The sequence below is a fragment of the Lactuca virosa genome, chromosome 1 (genome assembly GCF_052849685.1).
Source record: "Lactuca virosa cultivar CGN04683 chromosome 1, Lactuca_virosa_CGN04683_v6, whole genome shotgun sequence".
Lineage (NCBI taxonomy): Eukaryota > Viridiplantae > Streptophyta > Magnoliopsida > Asterales > Asteraceae > Lactuca > Lactuca virosa.
The window spans coordinates 302,787,761-302,810,152 of NC_136426.1; the positions used below are offsets into that span (position 1 = coordinate 302,787,761).

Consider the following 22,392-nt stretch of genomic DNA (forward strand, 5'->3'; position numbering starts at 1 on the left):
CAACATACTTTAAAAGTGGTTGCTATACTATCATAGTATAACAACCTACTATAAAAGTATGTTTCTAATACTTTGAAAGTGGGAGAAATTACAAGGTTTAAAACGAAACAAAGAGTATATGACTTGATATGATTAATAACATGTATATATAATGTCTAGTGAAATTATTAACATAACTTGAGCGACTTTTTCATTCACGATATTTCCATTTTTACGAGTGCGGGTTTTACATATATTTGTACTCGTGTTGGGTATACACCATTCTTCAATGCCTATAACAAGATCTAGTTATGTTTGATGAAAAATAAATAATTTAAAAAAAAAGACGATAATATAAGTCAAAATAATAAAATATAATAATACCTCTTCGTGAGCAAGTCAAGCAAATGATTTTATCCAAGAAACATGGGGCTCTTCCATCTTTGCACGAATCTTTCTCCTCAAATCACACATGCTCTACATAATTATTTTCCATAAATTTACTTTATCTTTTACCCATAATAGCAATGTACTTTCTATTTTTTAGTGTAAAATTGTTTTAACTAAAAGGTAAAAGTAGGGATTCAATGAATAAAAAGCATGCTAGGCCATTAAGGGTAACTAACTTTTTATTATTTTCCACAAATTTAAATTATCTTTTACCCACAATAGCAATGTACTTTCTATTTTTAGTGTAAAATTGTTTTAACTAAAAGGTGAAAGTATGGATTCAATGAAATAAAAGCATGTTAGGCCATTAAGGGTAACTAATGAGTAATAGGATAAATTCCTTAGTTTATGTAAGAAACTAAATATATTACCTGATATTTTTGAGTAAACCAATGAGTAACAAGTTTTTTAAACTGAGTTGGGTTCACCCTGTTATCTTTCTCAGTTTGTTGTGCCACAATTTGATCGATTGTAAGACTTGAATCATATGCACGTGCTTTTAGTGAATCTTTCCAAGTCCTCCATTTTTCCCCATGCTGAAACAGATCCATTTCTTGATTTCACTTGTTTCAGCCGGATGAATAACAAACTTGGCCTACAAATAAAGCTTACATGTAAATATAAATACACCATAATTTTGGTTAACAGATACGCACCTTAACCATAGAATACATATCTTCTTTCTTCTGTATAGGGATCTTCCTCCAATCATCATAATCTATTCTGACATGATTAGCCATCCTCATAAGGGTCCCAAGTTATTGTACGAGTTCATTTCCTTCATCTCCTACCGGTTTTCCGAACCTATTAAATGTCACTACTATTTTTTGGGAGCTAGTCATGCTCCATGTCTCGGTCTTTTGAGTATAACCCCTTACCTTCTTTTGAGCACCTAATAAAAAAATTAGTGAAATTAACCAAAATTAGCAATAAAGTGATAATATGATAGTTTTCATCAATTAATTAGTAAATAGATATGTGTTTCTTTTTTACTCAAAATTGAAAGATCTCTTTCTGTTACAACTTGGAAGCCTTTATAATGAGGCGAGAAATTTCTTCCAAAGAAAACATCTAACCCTTTCTTTGAAAAAAAGCTTAAAAGACTAGGGAGAGATGAATAATTCACAAACTTTAAAGAACTATTAATTGAATTTAAGCTTACATATTTCAGATGATGTAAATAAAGAGATAGTTAGATAAAGGAAGTGGACATTTGATCTAGTGGTAGATAAAGGAAGTTGGCATTTTTCATCAACACAATCAAAACATTTGATCTACTAGAAACATATCTACCTGCTCAAAATGGATAGCATATACCACAAAATAGATATGAAAATATGGAATAATAATATCAATCAACAGAGTAAGGGTCGTTTACACAGAAAGGTAACTGCTATAAATTGAAATTGTAAATGACAAAAGTAAAAAGAACATGAAATACTTGAAAAAATATATGTAACATATCTCATTGACCTCCTTCAGTAGAGCTGTGTTCTTCAGCAGTAGACTGGCCTCCTTCAGTAGTTTGTGCATGACCTGATTGATCTCCTTCAGTAGGGATATCAGTTGCAGAAAACTCAGAACTTTGATCATGTATCTCACTGTCAATAGGGATATCAGTTGAGGTGATGCATAGCCTCTTACGCCTACCCATCCTCCTATAACACCACAACAGATAAGTACATGCATACAAATATATACATAAAATGCATAGATACATGCATATAAATATACACATAAAGATAAAGTGCATCAATTTTTCATTAACTATCATCAAATACTAATCTAGTCACTGTTATTTTCTTCATCATCTATGACATCTATGTTTTCATTAGCTATTATCATTTCTGGTGTAACATCTATGCTATCATCGCCAACCCTATGCAAGTTAGGTACATCAAATATATCATCATAAGCACCTCCCATGTCAAATACATCTCTAAGCTTTACATGTCGCACAATCTCCCAACCTATATGTTTAGGATCCATGGAGTAGAACACCTTGTTGACTTGTGATGCCAAAACAAAGGGATCATTAATCAAGTTAACACCGGTATGTGTCTTATATGAGAAGTTGATCAATGTTACATTGCCATCTTTCTTGCAACCTCTGTTGATGTCAACCCACTCACATTTGAATAAAACTACTCGTATCATTCCAGAGTAGTTTAATTCTATAATGTCAGTTAATTTTACATAGTAGTTATTCACGCCTTCGACTGGCCTTCTGTATCGACTACTGGAATAATTTGCACCTTCTACCATAACAGCCACACCACTATTTTGAGTTCGTAGAAGTTCCTCTCGTTTTCTTGTGTGAAATCGATAACCTTTAACTTAACTAGGTATCCTGAGTATTTTTGCACAACTCTAAGTGGACCACGTGCAAGCCATTTTATTTCTTCAGTTACTTTTTGATCTCCTTGCTCTTCCATGTGTGCGACCTATCAACATAATTATACAATTACATCTTGAAAATCAAACTTTGATACATCCAATATTTATTCCAAATTACCCTTCTCTTAAACCAATCACTAAATTGTTGGCAGTGAATCTTGTTGATTTCATAATCATGTATCTGCCGAGATCGATTTTGTCTCTTTATTATCCTTTTGTGTTCCCTTCAGATAAAGAACAAAAATATGAGGTAAATGAAGAATAATATGTAAACGCATAGGAAAACTTGTTTATCTTACTCTTGGAATGGTGAAACTGATTCGACATTAAATAGGACATAACGATGTGCTTCTGTGAGTGACTTCTCGTCCAAGATGAAATTTGAAGATCTCTTTCTGTTCTGAAGTGATACCCTAGAATTCTTTTTACGTCCCAATGGGCGACCTGGACAAAGATTGTTAGATTCTTCAATCTCATTTTGGTCACCTTCATCATCATTCCTAATTGGTCTAGTAAATATGGTTTATACTACCGAGAGATATCAAGAGCAAAATGTTACACTTTCTTGAGCTAAATAGCCTTCAGCAATTGAACCTTCAGGATGAGCTATATTATAAACGTAGGAATTAAGTGGTAGAAGGTACCTATGATTACAATTACAAAAAACTGATCATCTATATAATAATTGAAGATAATAGGAAAAATTAACAGAAACATTGTTTACCTCTCTATAGGGTACATCCATCGAAAAGCAACTGGACCTCCTAACTTAACCTCTCTAACTAAGTGGATCACCAAGTGCACCATTACAGTAAAGAATGAAGGAGGAAAAATCTTTTCCAATTTGCATAAAGTGAGGGAAACTTTCGATTCGAGATATTGGAGATCAACTTCGGTTAAGTCTTTGTAGCAAATGATCCTAAAAAAATCGCTCAACTCTATTATAGTGGAGCTTACATGGTCTAACAAAGTACCTCGTAATTCAATGGGCAAGTATTCTTGCATCAACATATAGTGATCATAACTTTTCATCCCAACTAGTTTCTTTTTATTCAATTGCACACATCGAGAGATATTGGATGAAAATTCATCAGGAGGCTTAATTAGCTTTAATATTTTTAAGAACAATCCCTTCTCATCCCGATTCATTTGATAACATGGCCTTGGCATGAAAGTAGTATCGCTTTGAGGTCTCTTTTTGGGATGCAATTCCTTTCTTATACCCATTTGTTTTAGATCAAGTTGTGTTTCATAGTTATCTTTTGACTTTTTTCCTTGACCTAAAAAAGTCCCCACAATGTTCTCAGATACATTTTTTCAATGTGCATCAGGTCAAAATTGTGACGCAACAACAAGTGCTCCCAGTATGGCAACATAAAAAAATACTTTTCTTTTTCCATGGACCACCATCAACTTTTTCAACAAGAAATTTTGTACCATCTAACTGTTGGAGAACCTCCTCTCCGGAAGAAGGTTTTGGGGCAACTCGTAATTCCTCTCTTCCAACAAAGGATTTAGTGTCTCTACGCCAATGATGGTTAGTTGGAAGCCATCTCCTATGACACATGTAATAATACTTTTTCCATGGGTTAGCCATTTAGAATCAGTATCAAAACCACATAATGGACATGCAAGTGCTCCTTTGGTGCTCCACGCAGATAAATTGGCATAACCGGGAAAGTCGGATATAGTAGAGAGAATTGATGCCTTTAATTGAAAGTTTTGTTTAGTTGAGGCATCAAATGTGTCAACTCCAACATCCCACAACTCCTTCAATTCTTTTATCAAAGGCTGCATATACACATCTATCTTGTTTCCGGGATCTCTTGGACCAAGAATAATTAAGGAGAGAATGAAATTAGGTTGTTTCATAACCAACCATGGTGGCAAGTTGCAGGGAATAAGAAAAACATGCCAAATACTATGCGATACGTTCATTGTCCTGAATGGGTTAAAACCATCACTTGCTACTGTTAAACGAACATTGCGGGGATCACTAGCAAATTCAGGAAATTTTTTTATCAAAATCTTTCCAGGCTAGTGCATCAGCCGGATGCCGAATCTTTCCATCTTCCACACGTTCCACATGGTGCCACTTCATCAGGCTAGCTGTCTTCGATGACATGAACAATCTCTGAGGTCTAGGCTTCAAAGGAAACCACCATAATATTTTTGATGCCTTCTTCTTAGGTGGAATTTTCCATTTTCTGAATTATCTTGAGACACTTTCCATCTCGATGATCCACAAATAGAACAACATTCATCTTTCTCCTTCTCTTCCCAAAACAACATGCAGCCGTTAGGACATGAATGGATTTTTTCATATCCTAATCCCAATTTAGCCATTATTTTTTTCGCTTGTGGGGTGGTCTTAGGTAACAAATTTCCTTCAGGTAACAAATCTTTTAAAAACTCCAACAACATAGAGAACGATTTGTTACTCCATCCATTAAGACACTTTAGATGGTACAGATGCACTATACTAGATAACTTGTTGTATTTGTAATTCAGATATAACTTCTCTTCAACTTCCTTAACTATATTATCAAATATTCTTCCTCCATTTTCCGCCTCTTGACCACTATTCAAGGTAGCCTCGTGTGTCTCTACTCCAGTTCCGTCGATTTCAGGTTGAAATACATCATTCAACATTTCATACATGTCATGGTAAAATAGATCTTCCTCTGCATTATGTACTATACCAGACGATGTAGCTGTTGAGCCTTCCCCATGATACACCCATACCAAGTATTCTGAACGAAACCCCAAACATATGAGGTGATCCAAAATATCTCCTCTTCCACGATAATACATATTCAGACAACGTTCACAAGGGCATAATATCTTTCCTTTAACATTTGATCTCTCAAATGCAAAATTCAAGAAAAATTGAATCCCATTTATAAAAGGTTCACTACATCTTGGTGCAGAATACATCCAAGATCTGTCCATAACTGCTCCAATGAAAATAAACAAGTTACATAGTTGCAACATGTGAAAGTTTGAAGCCTAATCAACTCTTAATGGAATCATATAAACACAGGAGGAAGCTAACAACCTCGCTTAAGAGGTCAACCAACTGCTGTAGTACAATACATCTCACTTAAAAAACTATATCATCAATGAAAATTAATATTCATTTGGAAATATAAACATATATTAGAAAAATAACAAACTAGATGAGTGGTTTTCATACATGATATGACAAAAACAATAACTATTACAAAAAATGAAACTATATGTCATTTTATTTGTAGTAATGGAATCATATAAACACAGGAAGAAGCTAAGAAACTAACAAATGAGAAACTGAAAACAGAAGTTGAAAAGTGTTTAGCACAAAGTGAGAAGTTTCAGAATGAGAAAGCAGAGTTTGAAGCCACAATTTATTCTACTGTATTAACTATTAACGCATTAAAGGCAATGTACTTATGTTTTTTTACCCAAAACTACGTCGTTTTTGAGTAATCATCATCTATTTTGTTTTATTTCCTGTATTTACCCCTGCCAAGTTTTTAATCTATTTTTGTTAAAATGTAGGTAGAAAGTGTGATGGTAAAACATCTTGGGATTTCTGGAATTGCTGTGATTGGAATTCCAGATTCCTGTTTGACTGAAAAGCTGGTTGCTTGATTCAAATTAAACCAAAACTGGCTTAAGTGATGATTAAGTGAGTAAGACTCAACCCCTTCATTTTGGTCACACACAACACCATTTTCATGTTTCTTGTCTTTTTGTGTTTATATACATTTCTATGATATGGGTTACTGGCTTATTATTATTATTTGTAATTCAGTTTGTTGAATTTGTTAATTTGATTTAAAAAATTATTTTAGTCATTTCACCACATTACTGAAAGTTTTTGGATATGGTTATTGTTGTTCTCACAATGACATTGTAGAGGTTATAGGGTAAAAAGTGTATTTTCACTATAATATAGTCTTGTATAAAAAATAATATTTTTTAAAATTAGACCACGTATACCATTTTGTTCATTAATGTGCTGGAAGGGAAAAATTGTATTTTTCAAAAGTTTGACGGCCCTTTTGTTAGGGTTGTTAAGTGCATGGACTTAATTGTTATCAAACTATCCATTAAGGACCACCAGTGTTAAAATCTCAATAAAGAAGACCATAAGTTTTAAAAATAGACAACTACAAGGAACAAGACTGTAATTTACTCTAAAAATAATGTTAAAAAACGATGAATTACTTTTTAATATCATTATTGGAAGAAAAAAAAGGCTGAGTTGGAAATGGTTATAATGTTTAATTCGTAATAAAAAAAAAGATTCAAAATATCTAGACAGAAGTACAAGTCAAAAGTATTTCCAAAAGAAAGTAGATTCTAGTCAAACAGAGTTGTAACATAACAACCCCAATTAATCAAACTAGTTAATTTGTATCAACCCCTATCACTGTTCAAGAAACCTTATTTATTTGTAATCATGTGACCTAAACTTAAAATATACTAGATTGGTACTTTTTATGCAGTTTTTCTTAAAAATTAAAAATATAAACATGATTCAGTTTTATTATGCATTTATCAATACTATAATAAAATACATCAACTTTTTATAAAAAAAAAAGAAAAAGGAAAAAAAAGAAGAAGAAGAGTTTGATCTCAACAAACTCTTCTATATATTTCAGTTTTTGTAATTGTAGTCAATAAAGATATTTAAATTTTCATTTAAATATCATGTGTAATTGTTTATTAACAAAGTAGGATGCTATTATAACAAACAAATCAGAGAATGTTCAATGCTATTTCTACTTCTAACAAAGTAGGATGCTATTATAACAAACAAATCAGAGAAGGCCAGGGATTGCTAAAGCCATGGAAGAATTCAAGATATGTGTGTATGGAGAGAAGTATGATGAAGAAGAGGAAAAGGCAGGTAATGCTAAGGGAGCAAATAAAAGGAAAACTGAAGAGGAAGCAGTTAGCAAGGCTGCGTATTATGACTGGTCTAAACTGGCAGATGATGGAAAGGTAAAATTTTAAAGTTTTCTGCTCTTCCTTTTATGTTTTTTGAGAAGTAATATTTTTAATAACATTTTATGTGTTGAGTGTAGTTGAAGGATTTGACTGTACAGGAGCTGAAGAGCTACCTAACAGCTAACAAGCTGACTGTTGCTGGAAAAAAGGAAGTTTTGATTACTAGGATCTTGACACACTGGATGGGTCTGGATAATCTTTATGTGACTATTTATGATGACGGGGATGAAGACATTTGTCTTTTCAGATATATTCGCAGAAAAGTATAAGCCAAACATTAGATTATTTTGATAAAGTCAAAATCAATAGTTATTTTAAAAAGAGAAAGTGATAAATTTGAGGCTTGTATTAATTAATAGACTTTTCACTGTAGCAACAAACTTTATTTACTATCTAGTGATGGAAATGCCCCTATTAATGTTGAATTAACATGGTACAGGTCAACACACAAATTGACCACATGGATACTAAATCTTCAGGTATAAATTCATTTCCTAGTTGAACATTGTTGAAAGAAGACATAATAATGAAAACTTTGAAACTTATGTCACAGGAAACTATGATGCTACAACCCGAGTCACAAGTGGAAATCTGGTATGTATCCTTGGATGATAGCTTAGTTTAATGTAAGTAAATATTTAATCCAAGTACTCTTGTATTTTTAGGATGATGCGTACAATAATACAATGACAAAGGTTGATGCTGCCAAAGCTAAATTTGACAAGTTGACACAAATGAGATCTGAACTTGCCTCAGAACATTACAAGGTTTATGCAAAAATCTAACCTTTTCATGTTAACAGAATTAAAAATAAATATCCTTTTGATGTGAGTTAATAGTTAATCTCAAAGTTCTGGTTTGTTCATAAATCTTTTTATTTTACAGGTGAAGGAATCATTGGAGAAACTGAAGGGTAGAGTTGAAAATTTTAAGGTCAGTTTTCATAACATATATTTTAGTTCTTTTCTGTCACATTTGTTTGTCTTTGCTTACTACTTGGCCCTAACTCCACATTAAATCTGCACTGATGATTTTCTTGTTGAATTGCACTCTATGTTATCGACTATTGTCTTAGTTTATAAGGAAAATCACAAGAAATAGCAATGTACTTTATCTATTACTCATTATAGCAATGTAGTTATTATAGCTTATTAGTAGTAAAAAAATGTAAGTATGTTACTATTAGGGTTAAAATATAAAGTGCATTTTACAAGTATCAAGTCATATATTGCTATTATGGTTAAATACTTGTAAGTATAATATGTTGCTATTTTGGTGGGTTGCTACCGAAACTAAGGGATATGCCTAGTGAGACCCTGGAAGAGGAGCTTCAAGCTCTTATTTCTGACAAGTCTAGAGAAACTCAGTATCATGAATCTATGTAAAACCAAATCGACACTATTAAGGTAACGTAACCTAAATATGATGTCGAATTATTAGATTCCTAACAAAGAAAGTCAAGGAAATGAGACTTTCATCATTAAGTCATTAATTTTACTATATTAACAAACACATTGATTTAATGAACATAATGAGTCTAATGAAGCAATATAGGTAATTACATTTCCTATAAATTTATAAGCTTATTGTAGTGTGAAGATATGGTAAAAGTAAATAATGCAGAACAATTGGATCATGAACATCTTTTGAATAAACAAAAAGAGAATGAAGAATTTGCTTAAGAAAAGAAACAAGAAAATCAGCTCTAAAGGAAGGACGATGCTGCTAACAGGAAACAAATAGTTGATCAACAATGGAGTCAAATAATGTCTAAAGATGTTGTCAATTAGTCATATGCCTCTTTTCATAATATTTATATTTAATTGCTTATGCACATTGATTTGAATTGCTTATGTGAACCTAAAACTAAAGATGTTCATCCTTCCGATCTATGAGTGGCTGTTAGTGATAGTAATAAATTCTCTTATTTACTCATATTTCTAACATATGTAGAATTGTAAAATTTATTTAATTTTTAAACTGTAACAATTGTTGGTGTGTTTTTAATGGACCAGGGACCTTTCACATAACAAGTCATAATCATTATTAGATGATCTAATGGTGTCACCAGATTGTGACAAAGAAATGAAGATGGAATTTGTAAATACGCTTATTTGAGAAAGTCAAAATGCAATCACCAGTTCTAATAATCAAAAACTATTGGACTTTTAAAGGTACTAGTGGCAGCCTCTCATAAAATTGATAAACCCTAGCAGTTTGGGCAATGATTTTGCAACAAATCGAGCAGTATACAACTTCAAATTTACCAACAAATGAAATTTGTAAATACGCTTATTTGAGCAGCAAAAATACCTAACAGTGAGATTGAGGATGCAGCGGCGACGATCAAGGAAGTGGCGCCTATCGAGGAAGCGATAGCGATCGAGGAAGTTTTGGCGATAGAGGAAGCGGCGGCGATTGAGGATGCAGCGGCGACGATCGAGGAAGTGGCGGCTATCTAGGAAGCGGCAACGATCGGAAGCAACGACGATCGCGGAAGCAGCAACCCACATGCCGACGACAGCGTCCGGCGTCGACGAATAGAGGGTGGTGATAGTGCGTTCAGATCATCGTCAGGAGTGGGAGAGTGAGATTTGGTTGTTGTACGTATCATTTTTTAATTTTAAGTGTCGCTTTCGTTTTATTTACTAGTTTTTAATTTTATCACGGGATTTTAATTTATCACCACCCTCTATTGAACAATAGACGAGAGTTATTGAACAATAGACGAGAAATCGAGAGTTATTGAATAATAGACGAGAAATCGAGAAAAGAAAGTGGTGGTGTGGTTGAGATTGGATGTATAAGTGGGTCTACGCTTGAGTCATCCGTTAGGGTGATGGGTACGGGCAACGGGGTGGTGAGGCCACCTAAGCACCAAAAGTTTTCTTAATCTCTATTTTTTTGTTGGGGTGGTGTTCAATTTCCTCAACGCCGTTGAGGTGAATAAATGCAGAAAAAGAGAAAGCCTAATTGCTGGAACGGTTCTTTTTTTCCCGTTTCAATTCGTTTCCGTGGCCACGAGATTCAACCGACGAGATGCAACGAGCTAGGGGGGGCGGTGTTCCCCTCTTTAAGACGGCGTTGAGCCGTGCCACCTAACCCTCGTTTCTTCTCGTTGAGGCCCATACCGGGTGCTCTTAAGTTCGGATTCACTGATTTTTTTCTTTTGATATTTTAATTAAATAAAAAATCTATGTAAAATTGAATAGATGGATTTGCTAAAAACGTTACATGGGTAATCGATGGTTATAATTGATAATTTTCCTTTTATTCTTAAATATAATTAGTCAACATGCAATTATTATGTTAGAATCCTTTTTTTAAACAAGAAAATAGAGAAATTAATGGAAACATTATAAATTAATCCCCAAGTAAAAATCAGTTTTCGTTTTCAAAATTAATACAACAAAATCAAATGTTAAAAGTATTAACATAATAAATTTCCATAAATATGTAATAACAGATTTAAATGATAAATATAAAATAAATTTTTAATATTATAATTAAATTTTTTAGTTATTATAAGAATTATTTATACGGTATTTTTAATAAAAAAAAAAGTTTTAGTTGTATATCAAGTCATTATGGCACTAATAACTATGAAATTTAGTGACACAAAAGATTAAGTGCCATTAAATGTATTAATTTTTTAGTGGCATATAATAAGTGCTACTAAAAACCATGACATAGTGGCATATTAACCATATGACACTAAAAATGTGTGCCACTATATGTCATTTTATTTGTAGTGGTGGGATATACATCTGATCTTAGCTTGTCAGTTCAACATTCGAGAGGTGAGTCTTCTCACCATACCAATGGGTCTAAGGCACCAAGGCCGAACCATTTTATGATATGTGGATTGTCGACTGACTATGCGTTATGTTAGTATGACATTTGTATGGAAGACCTCGGGGGGTTCCGGTGGCATTTGGTTTAAGACATTGGAGGGTTTCCGTGGCATCCTAGTATATAATTGCATGTTTAGTTTGCATTGTATTTGCTTGGTAGAGAAGACCATGTGGGGGTTCCCATGGCAGGAATACCATGTGGGGGTTCCCATGGCAGGTAGTTAAGACCACGTGGGGGTTCCAGTGGCACTGGGTGTAAGACCCTGGAGGGTTTCCATGGCTTCCTTATATGTTGTATGCATGGTTTATGTGATATATGTAGCTTTATAGCTAATTTGATATGTGTTATGTGGATTGTGTGTGGGTTACGCTCTGGGGGACTCACTAAGCATAAGCTTACAGTTTGTAGAATTGTTTCAGGTACATCTGAGCCCAAGGGCAAGGGAAAGGCTTGATGGTGCGGCGTGTACTCTCTCTCAGGCGTTATTATGGGACACTTTGATGTTTTGAAATAAAATTGTTGTTGTGATGAATTTGAAAACAATTTTATATGGGATTTCAGGATTTGTGGAAAGTATTTTGGTTAATTAAAAATGAAAAATTTCTTTTTAAAATTTGGGTTGTTACAAGTTGGTATCAGAGCCTTGGTCTGAGGGATTCCTGCACACTCTCGGGTGTGTCAGGACTCAAACTAAGGAAATGGCGAAATTGTTTTCAAAAATTAAATAAAAGTTAAAACTTTTTAAAGAATGGAAAAGATGAGAGTGCAACGCGCGTGATCGACTGAGCCAAGTAAGTAGTTCCCTAATATGATTAGTCATGTTATATACTTATATTTGAGCTATGATAATTTTATAGATCTTGCTATGTGTATGCTTTTAAAATTGTATACGGTTAGGAGCTTATAGCCTTAGAATGATTGATTTGGCCTTATTTCTTGTTCCTTGTTTGGTTGTGGTCCTAGGGTAGAATATCTTATTCGAAAGTCTATTTGATCCTTTTCTATGTATAATTTGCATGCATAAAGGCAACCTGTTATGATTGGTCTGATTGATGTGAGTAGAGCAAATCATAGGATAGCTTGGGATTTGAGATATGTGATAGTCTGTGGGATATGATTTATTTTTATGACGGATTAGAGTTAGCGGGTAGAGCCTTGGGGAAGGTACAGGTAGGTGTTGAAGGTAGTATTGGGCCTGTACTACTGATAGAACATGACTGTACCCGAACCAATGTTAGATCTGAAAGCTCTGAGGAGGACCAGTGTAGGAAGATCCCATATATGGATATCTTGATCATTATGATTTATAACATTTCAGTTCAGCATGGTGATTACGCGATTAGGAGCAGGTGGATCAGGATCCGGATCCGGATCTAGATCGGGCAACGGTACTGAGCCCGTTGATGAGAGGTTGCGCGAGCCATTGCAGCCGAGGTGACGATGGGCATCCGTGACACTACCCCAGTTATCTTTGGGATGGTCAAGGAGGGTATGATGGAGATTATGGAGGAGAGACTCAGGTCATTCAGAGCCGAGATTGTTGTGGGCCAGGTCGGGGCCCGAACACCCTCATTCCAGGAGTTCAAGGCATGCGGAATGCCAGAGTTTTTCATGTATGATATGAGATAGAACCCGAGACTGGTGGAGAGAGGTGACTAGCCAGGTAGGAGCAGCCGGTGTGGCTGAGATGACATGGGTCGAGTTTGTTCAGCGATTTGATGTGGAGTTTGCACCATCGATTGAGGTGCAACGGCTTGTGAGGGAGTTTCATGACCTTTAGCAGACTACCGTGACTGTGGCGGAGATCACCGCCAAGTTTCGGGAATGAGCTTTGTTGATCCCACAGTATGCTACAGATAAGGATATGAGGCGGAAGAGGTATCATTCCATGTTGAGGGACGATATCCGGGAGTTTGTGAGCTTTACAGGGTGTAAAACCCTGAATGAGATGGTGGAGAAGTCCCATGAGCGGGAGATGGAGTTGGACTTCCGGACAAAGCGGAAGCCTGAGCAGGCACAGACGGCAGTAGGTCAGGCTAAAAAGTGTAAGACTTCGGATTCATCTAGTAAGGGCCAGCAGGGCCGTGTCCGGTGAGCCAAGTGTGGGATATCTCATCGGGGAGCTTGCCGGGGGACGGGCCCAGTATGCTATACGTGTCGTCAGCTGGGCCACGTGAGTAGGGATTGCCCCAAGAAGGGCTTGATTTGTTTCCACTGCAACCAGAATGACCATAAAAAAGCGGATTGTCCATGGTTGTAGGGAGGGGGATGAGGGGTGGTGGTGCATGCGCCTGGCACACTGAGGATCATAGATGGCCTCCCTGCTAAGGCAGATGCTCCAGCAGTGAATAGTCGCGTATTTCAGTTGACTACCGAGGAGGCTCGGGCAAAGTCAGGCGTGTAACGCCCGGTTCCTGGTACGTATTTAAATAAGAATTTTTCATATTTGCTAAGGGACTCGACGAGTTGGAGGCTCCAAACTCGTCGAGTAGGAATTTGGATATGTTGGACGCGGGACTTGAAGTCTACTCGATGAGTCGAGGAGCCTCGACTCGACGAGTAGGTCTGCCAGAGTGAAACTCTAATTTTTAGGGTTTGCACCCTACTTAAACACCTTGACACCCCCATTGTGGCCTCCCTCATCACCTCCCTTAGTCCAGCAAACCCTAATTCGAAACCCTAGCCCATTTTGAGTGTTCTTGAGCCATTTTTGTGTGTTTTGGTGGTTTTGAAGCTTGAAAAGGAAGAAGAAGCTTGGGAGCTCAAGAGGAAGCAAGTTGATCCAGAGGTTGTGTTCCATTTCCAGCTCATTTGAGGAATAAAGTTGTAACATCCGGATTCCCAGGTATCTTATTTTAAGTATTTATATTGAATTTTAGAGAGAGACTCGGCGAGTAGGCGCTCAGACTCGCCGAGTGGGATCGCGCATTTCTGGTCTGATTTAATGAAGGACTCGACGAGTCGATGCGTGGACTCGGCGAGTCCGCGCTGTTAAGTGAAACCATAATTCTCGGGGCCTGTGCCCTATTTAAAGGCCTTTATAACCTCCATCGCGGCCACTTCACCCCTGAGAAACCCTAGAGAGAGAGAGAGAACGTTTGTGGTGCAAGAGGAAGGCTAATTCACCATTTCTTGTGTGTTTTAGCAAAAGAGAAGTAGTTTCCAATAAGAGGATGTCAAGGGAGCTGTGGATCCAGGGTTTTCAAGTTCAGATCTACACTATTGAGGTATCAAATCGAACTTCCCTTCTGTTTTGGGTTAAGATCTATGATTTAGGGTTTTCTATAAACCTTTTAAGGCTTGAAAGGTTGAGGTTATGGTCCCTTGCTGGGTTAGACCTCAGATCTGGACCTATAGAGGTCCAGAGAACCTTTCCCATTCTGCTTTATGCTTGTTCATGGAGGATTGGAGACTAGGTTGCCATTTTTAGAGTTATTTCTCCATTTATGACTTGATGTGGGTTGCATGCACGTAAAGGTTGCACCTTTACGTGACCTTTGAGCACTTGAAGGCCAGATCTATAGTTTAGAGAAGCATATCTGACCTCAGAAGGTCATTTGAGAGTTGTTATGGGAGCAACTCACCGAGTCCATAAGTGGACTCGACGAGTCGAGTCGGGGTTGCCCCGCGATTCGTGACAGGTGTGACCCGTCGAGTGGAAGGATGACACGACGAGCCAAGAGAGGCTGAAAGGATTCAGAGGACCCGCATGGACTCGTCGAGTCGCCCTTGTGCACTCGACGAGTCGGGTCAAAGTTTGACCGTTGACTTTAGGGTTCTGGTCAAGACTGATTCAGGAGAGTTCAGGGAAAGGGTAGAATGGCCTTCTACCCAATCTGTAGAGATGAGATCATGAGAGAATATTGATCGGGGATGCTAATTGAATAATAGGAGGAGGCTAAGTCGGGACGTTGAGCACGAGAGTTTATCCGACTTCATTGAGGTGAGTCTTCTCACTATACTGTACCTGGAAGGGTACCTATGTGTGACCGGAAGGTCTTGTATACTATGATGTATGTGCTATATGCGGTTATGTGATATGTATGTGCTATGTATGTTACGTATGGTAAGGACCGGAAGGTCAGGATGAAATATATGTATGTGCTATGTATGTTATGTATGGTAAGGACCGGAAGGTCAGGATGATATGGACCGAAAGGTCAAGAGGTTACGGACCGGAAGGTCGATACGGGTAGGACCGGAAGGTCCATCGGGATTTGGGACGGAAGTCCCCTGAGACACATGGATCGGAAGATCCTATAGAGTTATGGCCTGGAAAGGCGTATGTGTGGTATGTGGTATTTGGGGAACTCACTAAGCATTTATGCTTACAGTTGTTATGATATGTGTTTCAGGTACTAGCGAGGATCGCGGGAAGGCGCTGGCATGATCCGTACACACTTATGGAGTTTATGTTATTGAGATTCTGGGACATGTTTTGTTATGACACAGTGAATACATTATGTTTATTTATTATCGTGTGATTGAAAGTATGATTTAAAAGTGAAAATTTGTTTTGAAAAATCACGTTGTCACAAGTTGGTATCAGAGCCTTGGTTTGAGGGATTCGGGTACATCTTCGGATGAATCTGAACTCAAACTGAGGAATTGAGAAAGTTTTTCATAAAATAAACAATTTTTCTAAGAGAGTAAAAGATTTTGAGAAAGGCAGAAAGAAGCAGTGTGTACGATCAGCCAGCGCCTGAACGGTGATTTCCCAAAATACCCTTACATTATGTGTTATGAGATATGTTATGATATGATATGCATGCTAGAGTTGGCTAGGTATTCATATTAGGACTAGAGTGGCCTGATTTTGTGATGCCTTAGCCTAGGAAGGATTTTGCTGCTATGTGATGCTTGAGAGCGAGTAGGTAGCAGTGAGGAGCTGATGAGGGGTCTACCGAAGGGTAGCCTATGCCAGTGAGATATAGAGTACTTGTGATATGGGATCCAAGGATGAGGACTTAGGGTGAATACTGATGCGGTGTGGACGGTAGTATAGGGCCCGTACTACTGAAGACACCGGAGCAGTGCACACTCTAAGTAAGAATCCTTTGGGTACTAAGGAACAAGTAGGGTTGAGTTATCGAGTGCAAGTATGCTCGAGCGAGTCTCTGATATTTTCATGTTGTATTTCAGGGACATCATGGTTGGGACACGTCACAGACCTGAGCCGAGTGGCGTGAGTGACGAGGAGCTTCGTCAGATGATCCACGATGAGGTGGCAGCGGCGATTCGAGCCGAGATTCCGGAGATGTTTGGGTCTATCAAGACCACATTGATTGAGACTTTTGATGAGCGGTACGCAGCGGTGACTGAGGCTGCGGCTGCTGCAACTACTGCAGTTGTGGCTGCTGCCAGACCTCAGGGAGGTGACTCGTTGTTGCTTCGAGAGTTCAGCAACACGAAGCCACCAGAGTTTGACGGGACGCAGGATCCGATCGCTGCGATGAGATGGATTTCTGATATCGAGGGATCCTTCTACACGTGTTCATGTCCGGAGCATCTGAGGGTACGGTTCGCGTTGAATCAGCTTCGCTTGGGAGCGAAGGATTGGTGGAATTTCGTGACGGCGAGCTTCACTCTTGCAGAGATTTCAGCGGTGACCTGGGAGAGGTTCACCACCATGTTCAGAGATGAGTATGTTCCCCCGATGGAGAGGGAACGGTTGGTTCAAGAGTTCTTGACCCTCAAGCAGGGTACTGATTCGGTTACTGTGGCTACTAGGAAGTTTCATGAGAGGGCGATGTTCTGCCCTGAGCAGGTGTCTACTGAGCAGGCACGCATGAGCCGGTATTTGGGCGTTTTGAGGAGGGATATTCAGGAGTTCGTGTCAAACTCGACTTACCAGACATTTGTTGAGCTCCAGGCAAATGCCCGAAAGAGGGAGATTGAGTTGGAGACTCAGGCCAGGGAGGAGGCCGAGTCTCAGAGGATGGATCGGCGGCCGGCACAGTCTCAGCCGGCAGCCAAGCGGGCAAAGTCCGTTGATACGAGATCTGGAGGCCAGAAGGGCCGCACTTGTGGGAAGTGCGGCAAGGGACATGATGGGGTCTGTCGATCGGGTGCTTGCTACAAATGTGGCAAGGAGGGGCATATCGCCAAGGATTGCCCCAAGGGATTTATGGTTTGCTTTCATTGCAACCAGACTGGCCATCGAAAGGCCGAGTGCCCGCAGTTACATCAGGGATCAACACAGGGATCTGCCCCTGCTGCTAGGGTTACCGAGGTTCGGCCAGCGAAGGCCGAGGCACCGAAGGCTCGTGGGAGAGCTTTCCAGTTGACAGCGGAGGAGGTCCGCGCAGCGCCCGATGTAGTGGCTGGTATGTATTCTTATTTATTTATGCTGAGTTGAGATATTGTGCTTATATGATGATATGTGTAGGTACTTTTCTTGTGAGTTCTGTACCCGCCTTAGTGTTATTTGACTCAGGTGCGAGTCGATCATTTGTGTCGATAGTGTTTAGTCGACACATCAGTAGCAGACGAGAGGCGTTGAGTCGACCTCTGCGAGTTTCCATAGCTGACGAGCGAGCGGTGTACGCTACGGATGTGATACGCGGATGTGTACTCGAGATCTTCGGTGTTAAGTTCCCGATAGATCTGGTCCCGATTGCGATGGGGGACGTGTGTGTCATAGTGGGCATGGATTGGTTGAGCCGATTTGGGGCTGTTATAGACTGCGAGAGACAGTTGGTGACGATACGAGACCCTAGTGGGGGAGTACTTACGGTGTACGGCGAGGGTACCCGATGTTGGTCGGCATTTTGTTCGGCTGCCAGAACGAGACAGAGTTTACAGCAGGGCTGCAGCGGGTTTGTAGCCTATGTGATGGACACACGAGAGGCCGCTGAGAGGCCAAGTTCGGTGGATGACGTTCCGATAGTGCGTGAGTTCCCGGATGTTTTTCCCGAGGAATTGCCGGGTGTGCCTCCCGAGAGGCAGGTAGAGTTCCGCATCGATTTGGTTCCGGGGGCAGCACCTATCGCCAAGGCGCCTTATCGCCTTGCGCCGCCAGAGATGCAGGAATTATCCTCGCAGCTTCAGGAGCTGCTGGGGAAGGGGTTTATTAGACCGAGTAGTTCCCCTTGGGGAGCACCGATCCTTTTTGTCAAGAAAAAGGATGGTTCACACCGGATGTGTATTGATTACCGGGAGTTGAACAAGTTGACGGTCAAGAACCGTTACCCATTACCGAGGATCGACGATTTGTTCGATCAGTTGCAGGGAGCGTCTTGGTTCTCCAAGATTGATCTGAGGTCTGGATATCATCAGATGAGAGTGCGCGATGAGGATATCCAGAAGATGGCGTTCAGGACCCGTTATGGGCATTACGAGTTCGTGGTGATGCCTTTCAGGCTCACCAATGCACCAGCAGCGTTCATGGATCTCATGAACAGGGTGTGTAGACCGATGTTGGATCGTTCGGTGATCGTGTTCATCGACGATATACTGGTGTATTCGAGATCTAGAGAGCAGCACGAGGAGCATCTGAGAGAGATCCTCGGGTATTGAGGAAGGAGGGGATTTATGCCAAATTCTCCAAGTGCGAGTTCTGTTTACGGGAGGTCCAGTTCTTGGGGCATCTTGTCAACCAGGATGGGATTTTGGTCGATCCGGCCAAGATTGAGGCAGTGATGAGTTGGGAGGTGCCGAGATCTCCCAACGAGATCAGGAGTTTTCTAGGATTGGCCGGCTACTATCGGAGATTTATCAGAGATTTTTCCAAGATCGACGTGCCTCTCACCAGGTTGACCCGGAAGGGTGTTGCTTTTTCATGGGGTCCGGAGCAGCAGACCTCGTTTGAGACACTTCGCCAGAGATTATGCGAAGCCCCGGTGTTAGCCCTCCCGGAAGGGATGAAGGATTTTGTGGTGTATTGTAACGCATCGATATCAGGGTTGGGTGCGGTGCTTATGCAGAGAGGGCATGTGATAGCGTATGCATCGAGGCAGCTGAAGCCTCATGAGACGAGGTATCCCACCCACGATCTGGAGTTGGGGGCAGTGGTGTTTGCCCTCAAGATATGGAGTCATTATTTATATGGGGTTCGGTGTACCATATACACGGACCACAAGAGCTTGAAGTATTTGATGGATCAGCCCAATCTGAATATGCGCCAGAGGAGATGGTTGGACGTGGTAAAGGATTACGATTGTGAGATCCTGTACCACCCGGGCAAAGCTAATGTCGTAGCTGATGCCTTGAGCCGTAGGGCGGAGAGTGCCCCGATTCGAGACATTTGTATGCGACTGACAGTGATGACTCCGGTGTTGGACACCATTCGGGAGGTCCAGGCAGAGGCCGTGATACCGGAGAACCGCAAGAGGGAGCGGGTGATCGGGCAGGTGCCCGAGTTCGTTACCGATAGTCGAGGGCTGATGACCTTTCAAGGCGGATTTGGGTGCCGTATGCAGGCGGGGCACATACCATTCTGATGGAGGAGGCGCATAGATCGAGGTTCTCGATCCATCCCGGGGCCACTAAGATGTATTTGGACATGAAGAAAGATTATTGGCGGCCCTGTATGAAAAGGGATGTCGCGTGGTTTGTCGAGAGGTACTTGACCTGTCGCAAGGTTAAGGCCGAGCACCAGCGTCCGCATGGCAAGTTGCAGCCGCTTGAGGTTACCCAGTGGAAGTGGGAACAGATTTCCATGGATTTCATCACCAAATTGCCGAGGACCGCGAGGGGTGTCGATGCAATTTGGGTGATCGTCGACCGGCTGACGAAGAGCGCACATTTTCTTGCTATTAGTGAGAGCTCTTCTGCTGAGAGGTTGGCAGAGTTGTATGTGAGGGAGGTGGTATCGCGTCATGGAGTACCGATCTCGATTGTGTCAGATCGAGATGTACGTTTCACTTCCAGGTTCTGGAAGAAGTTCCACGAGGAGTTGGGTACGAGGTTGCATTTCAGTACCGCCTACCACCCCCAGACGGACGGACAGAGTGAGTGGACGATTCAGACACTCGAGGACATGCTTCGAGCATGTGTGTTGGACTTCGGAGGAAGTTGGGACACGTACTTGTCGTTGGCTGAGTTTTCCTACAACAACAGCCACCAGTCGAGTATTGGTATGCCTTCCTTCGAGTTGTTATATGGTAGGAGGTGTCGGAATCCCATTTAGGAGGTGTCGGAATCCCATTTGCTGGGGAGAGGTAGGACAGTGTGTGATGGGTAGCACTGAGATAGTGCTTCAGACGACAGAGCAGATACAGCATGTTAGACAGAGGTTATTGACGGCTCAGAGTCGTCAGAAGAGTTATGCGGATAGGCGACGATCCGAGCTTGAGTTCCAAGTGGGAGACTTCGTACTCCTGAAAGTGTCTCCATGGAAAGGAGTGATCCGATTCAGGAAGAGGGGCAAACTGGGGCCCCGGTATATCGGTTGGAGCTACCTGAGGAGCTGAGGCAGATTCATGATACCTTTCACGTGTCTCAGTTGAGGAAGTGTATAGCCGACGAATCGACGGTGGTACCGCTGGAGGATATTCAGGTGGATGCGAGCCTGAATTATGCTGAGAGACCAATCGCGATCCGGGATCGGAAGATCAAGGTTCTGAGGAACAAGGAAGTGTCCCTGGTGCAGGTCTAGTGGCAACATCGGAAAGGGTCCGAGCTGACCTGGGAGTCGGAGTTGGAGATGCGGGAGCAACATCCAGAGTTGTTTGCCGAGCAGGACTTCGAGGGCGAAGTCTGATTCTAGTGGGGGAGAATTGTAACATCCGGATTCCCAGGTATCTTATTTTAAGTATTTATACTGAATTTTAGAGAGAGACTCGGCGAGTAGGCGCTCAGACTCGCCGAGTGGGATCGCGCATTTCTGGTCTGATTTAATGAAGGACTCGACGAGTCGATGTGTGGACTCGGCGAGTCCGCCCTGTTAAGTGAAACCCTAATTCTCGGGGCCTGTGCCCTATTTAAAGGCCTTTATAGCCTCCATTGCGGCCACTTCACCCCTGAGAAACCCTAGAGAGAGAGAGAACGTTTGTGGTGCAAGAGGAAGGCTAATTCACCATTTCTTGTGTGTTTTAGCAAAAGAGAAGTAGTTTCCAACAAGAGGAGGTCAAGGGAGCTGTGGATCCAGGGTTTTCAAGTTCAGATCTACACTATTGAGGTATCAAATCGAACTTCCCTTCTGTTTTGGGTTAAGATCTATGATTTAGGGTTTTCTATAAACCTTTTAAGGCTTGAAAGGTTGAGGTTATGGTCCCTTGCTGGGTTAGACCTCAGATCTGGACCCATAGAGGTCCAGAGAACCTTTCCCATTCTGCTTTATGCTTGTTCATGGAGGATTGGAGACTAGGTTGCCATTTTTAGAGTTATTTCTCCATTTATGACTTGATGTGGGTTGCATGCACGTAAAGGTTGCACCTTTACGTGACCTTTGAGCACTTGAAGGCCAGATCTATAGTTTAGAGAAGCAGATTTGACCTTAGAAGGTCATTTGAGAGTTGTTATGGGAGCAACTCACCGAGTCCATAATTGGACTCGACGAGTCGAGTCGGGGTTGCCCCGCGATTCGTGACAGGTGTGACCCGTCGAGTGGAAGGATGACACGACGAGCCAAGAGAGGCTGAAAGGATTCAGAGGACCCGCATGGACTTGCCGAGTCGCCCTTGTGCACTCGACGAGTCGGGTCAAAGTTTGATCGTTGACTTTCGTTGACTTTAGGGTTTTGGTCAAGACTGATTCAGAAGGTCCACCGGG

General features: G+C 40.6%; 3 protein-coding genes across 3 annotated transcripts; 1 reads left to right on the forward strand and 2 right to left on the reverse strand.

Moving 5' to 3' along the window:
- Window positions 1-2,172: 2,172 nt before the first annotated feature.
- Window positions 2,173-10,281, reverse strand: LOC145167599 (uncharacterized). Its single transcript, XM_079086838.1, has 5 exons — window positions 10,138-10,281; window positions 3,551-5,780; window positions 3,126-3,470; window positions 2,945-3,050; window positions 2,173-2,873 (listed from the first exon to the last, which is right to left on the reverse strand). Exon 2 carries the CDS (start codon window positions 5,776-5,778, stop codon window positions 4,975-4,977), a length of 804 nt encoding a protein of 267 aa, XP_078942964.1. The 5' UTR covers window positions 5,779-5,780; window positions 10,138-10,281; the 3' UTR covers window positions 2,173-2,873; window positions 2,945-3,050; window positions 3,126-3,470; window positions 3,551-4,974.
- Window positions 2,215-4,423, reverse strand: LOC145130793 (uncharacterized). Its single transcript, XM_079065560.1, has 7 exons — window positions 4,213-4,423; window positions 3,551-4,106; window positions 3,406-3,470; window positions 3,126-3,312; window positions 2,945-3,050; window positions 2,698-2,873; window positions 2,215-2,539 (listed from the first exon to the last, which is right to left on the reverse strand). Exons 1-7 carry the CDS (start codon window positions 4,421-4,423, stop codon window positions 2,215-2,217), a joined length of 1,626 nt encoding a protein of 541 aa, XP_078921686.1.
- LOC145109879 (ATP-dependent DNA helicase 2 subunit KU70-like) lies at window positions 7,525-8,126 on the forward strand. Its single transcript, XM_079047000.1, has 2 exons — window positions 7,525-7,818; window positions 7,902-8,126. Exons 1-2 carry the CDS (start codon window positions 7,663-7,665, stop codon window positions 8,091-8,093), a joined length of 348 nt encoding a protein of 115 aa, XP_078903126.1. The 5' UTR covers window positions 7,525-7,662; the 3' UTR covers window positions 8,094-8,126.
- Window positions 10,282-22,392: the final 12,111 nt, after the last annotated feature.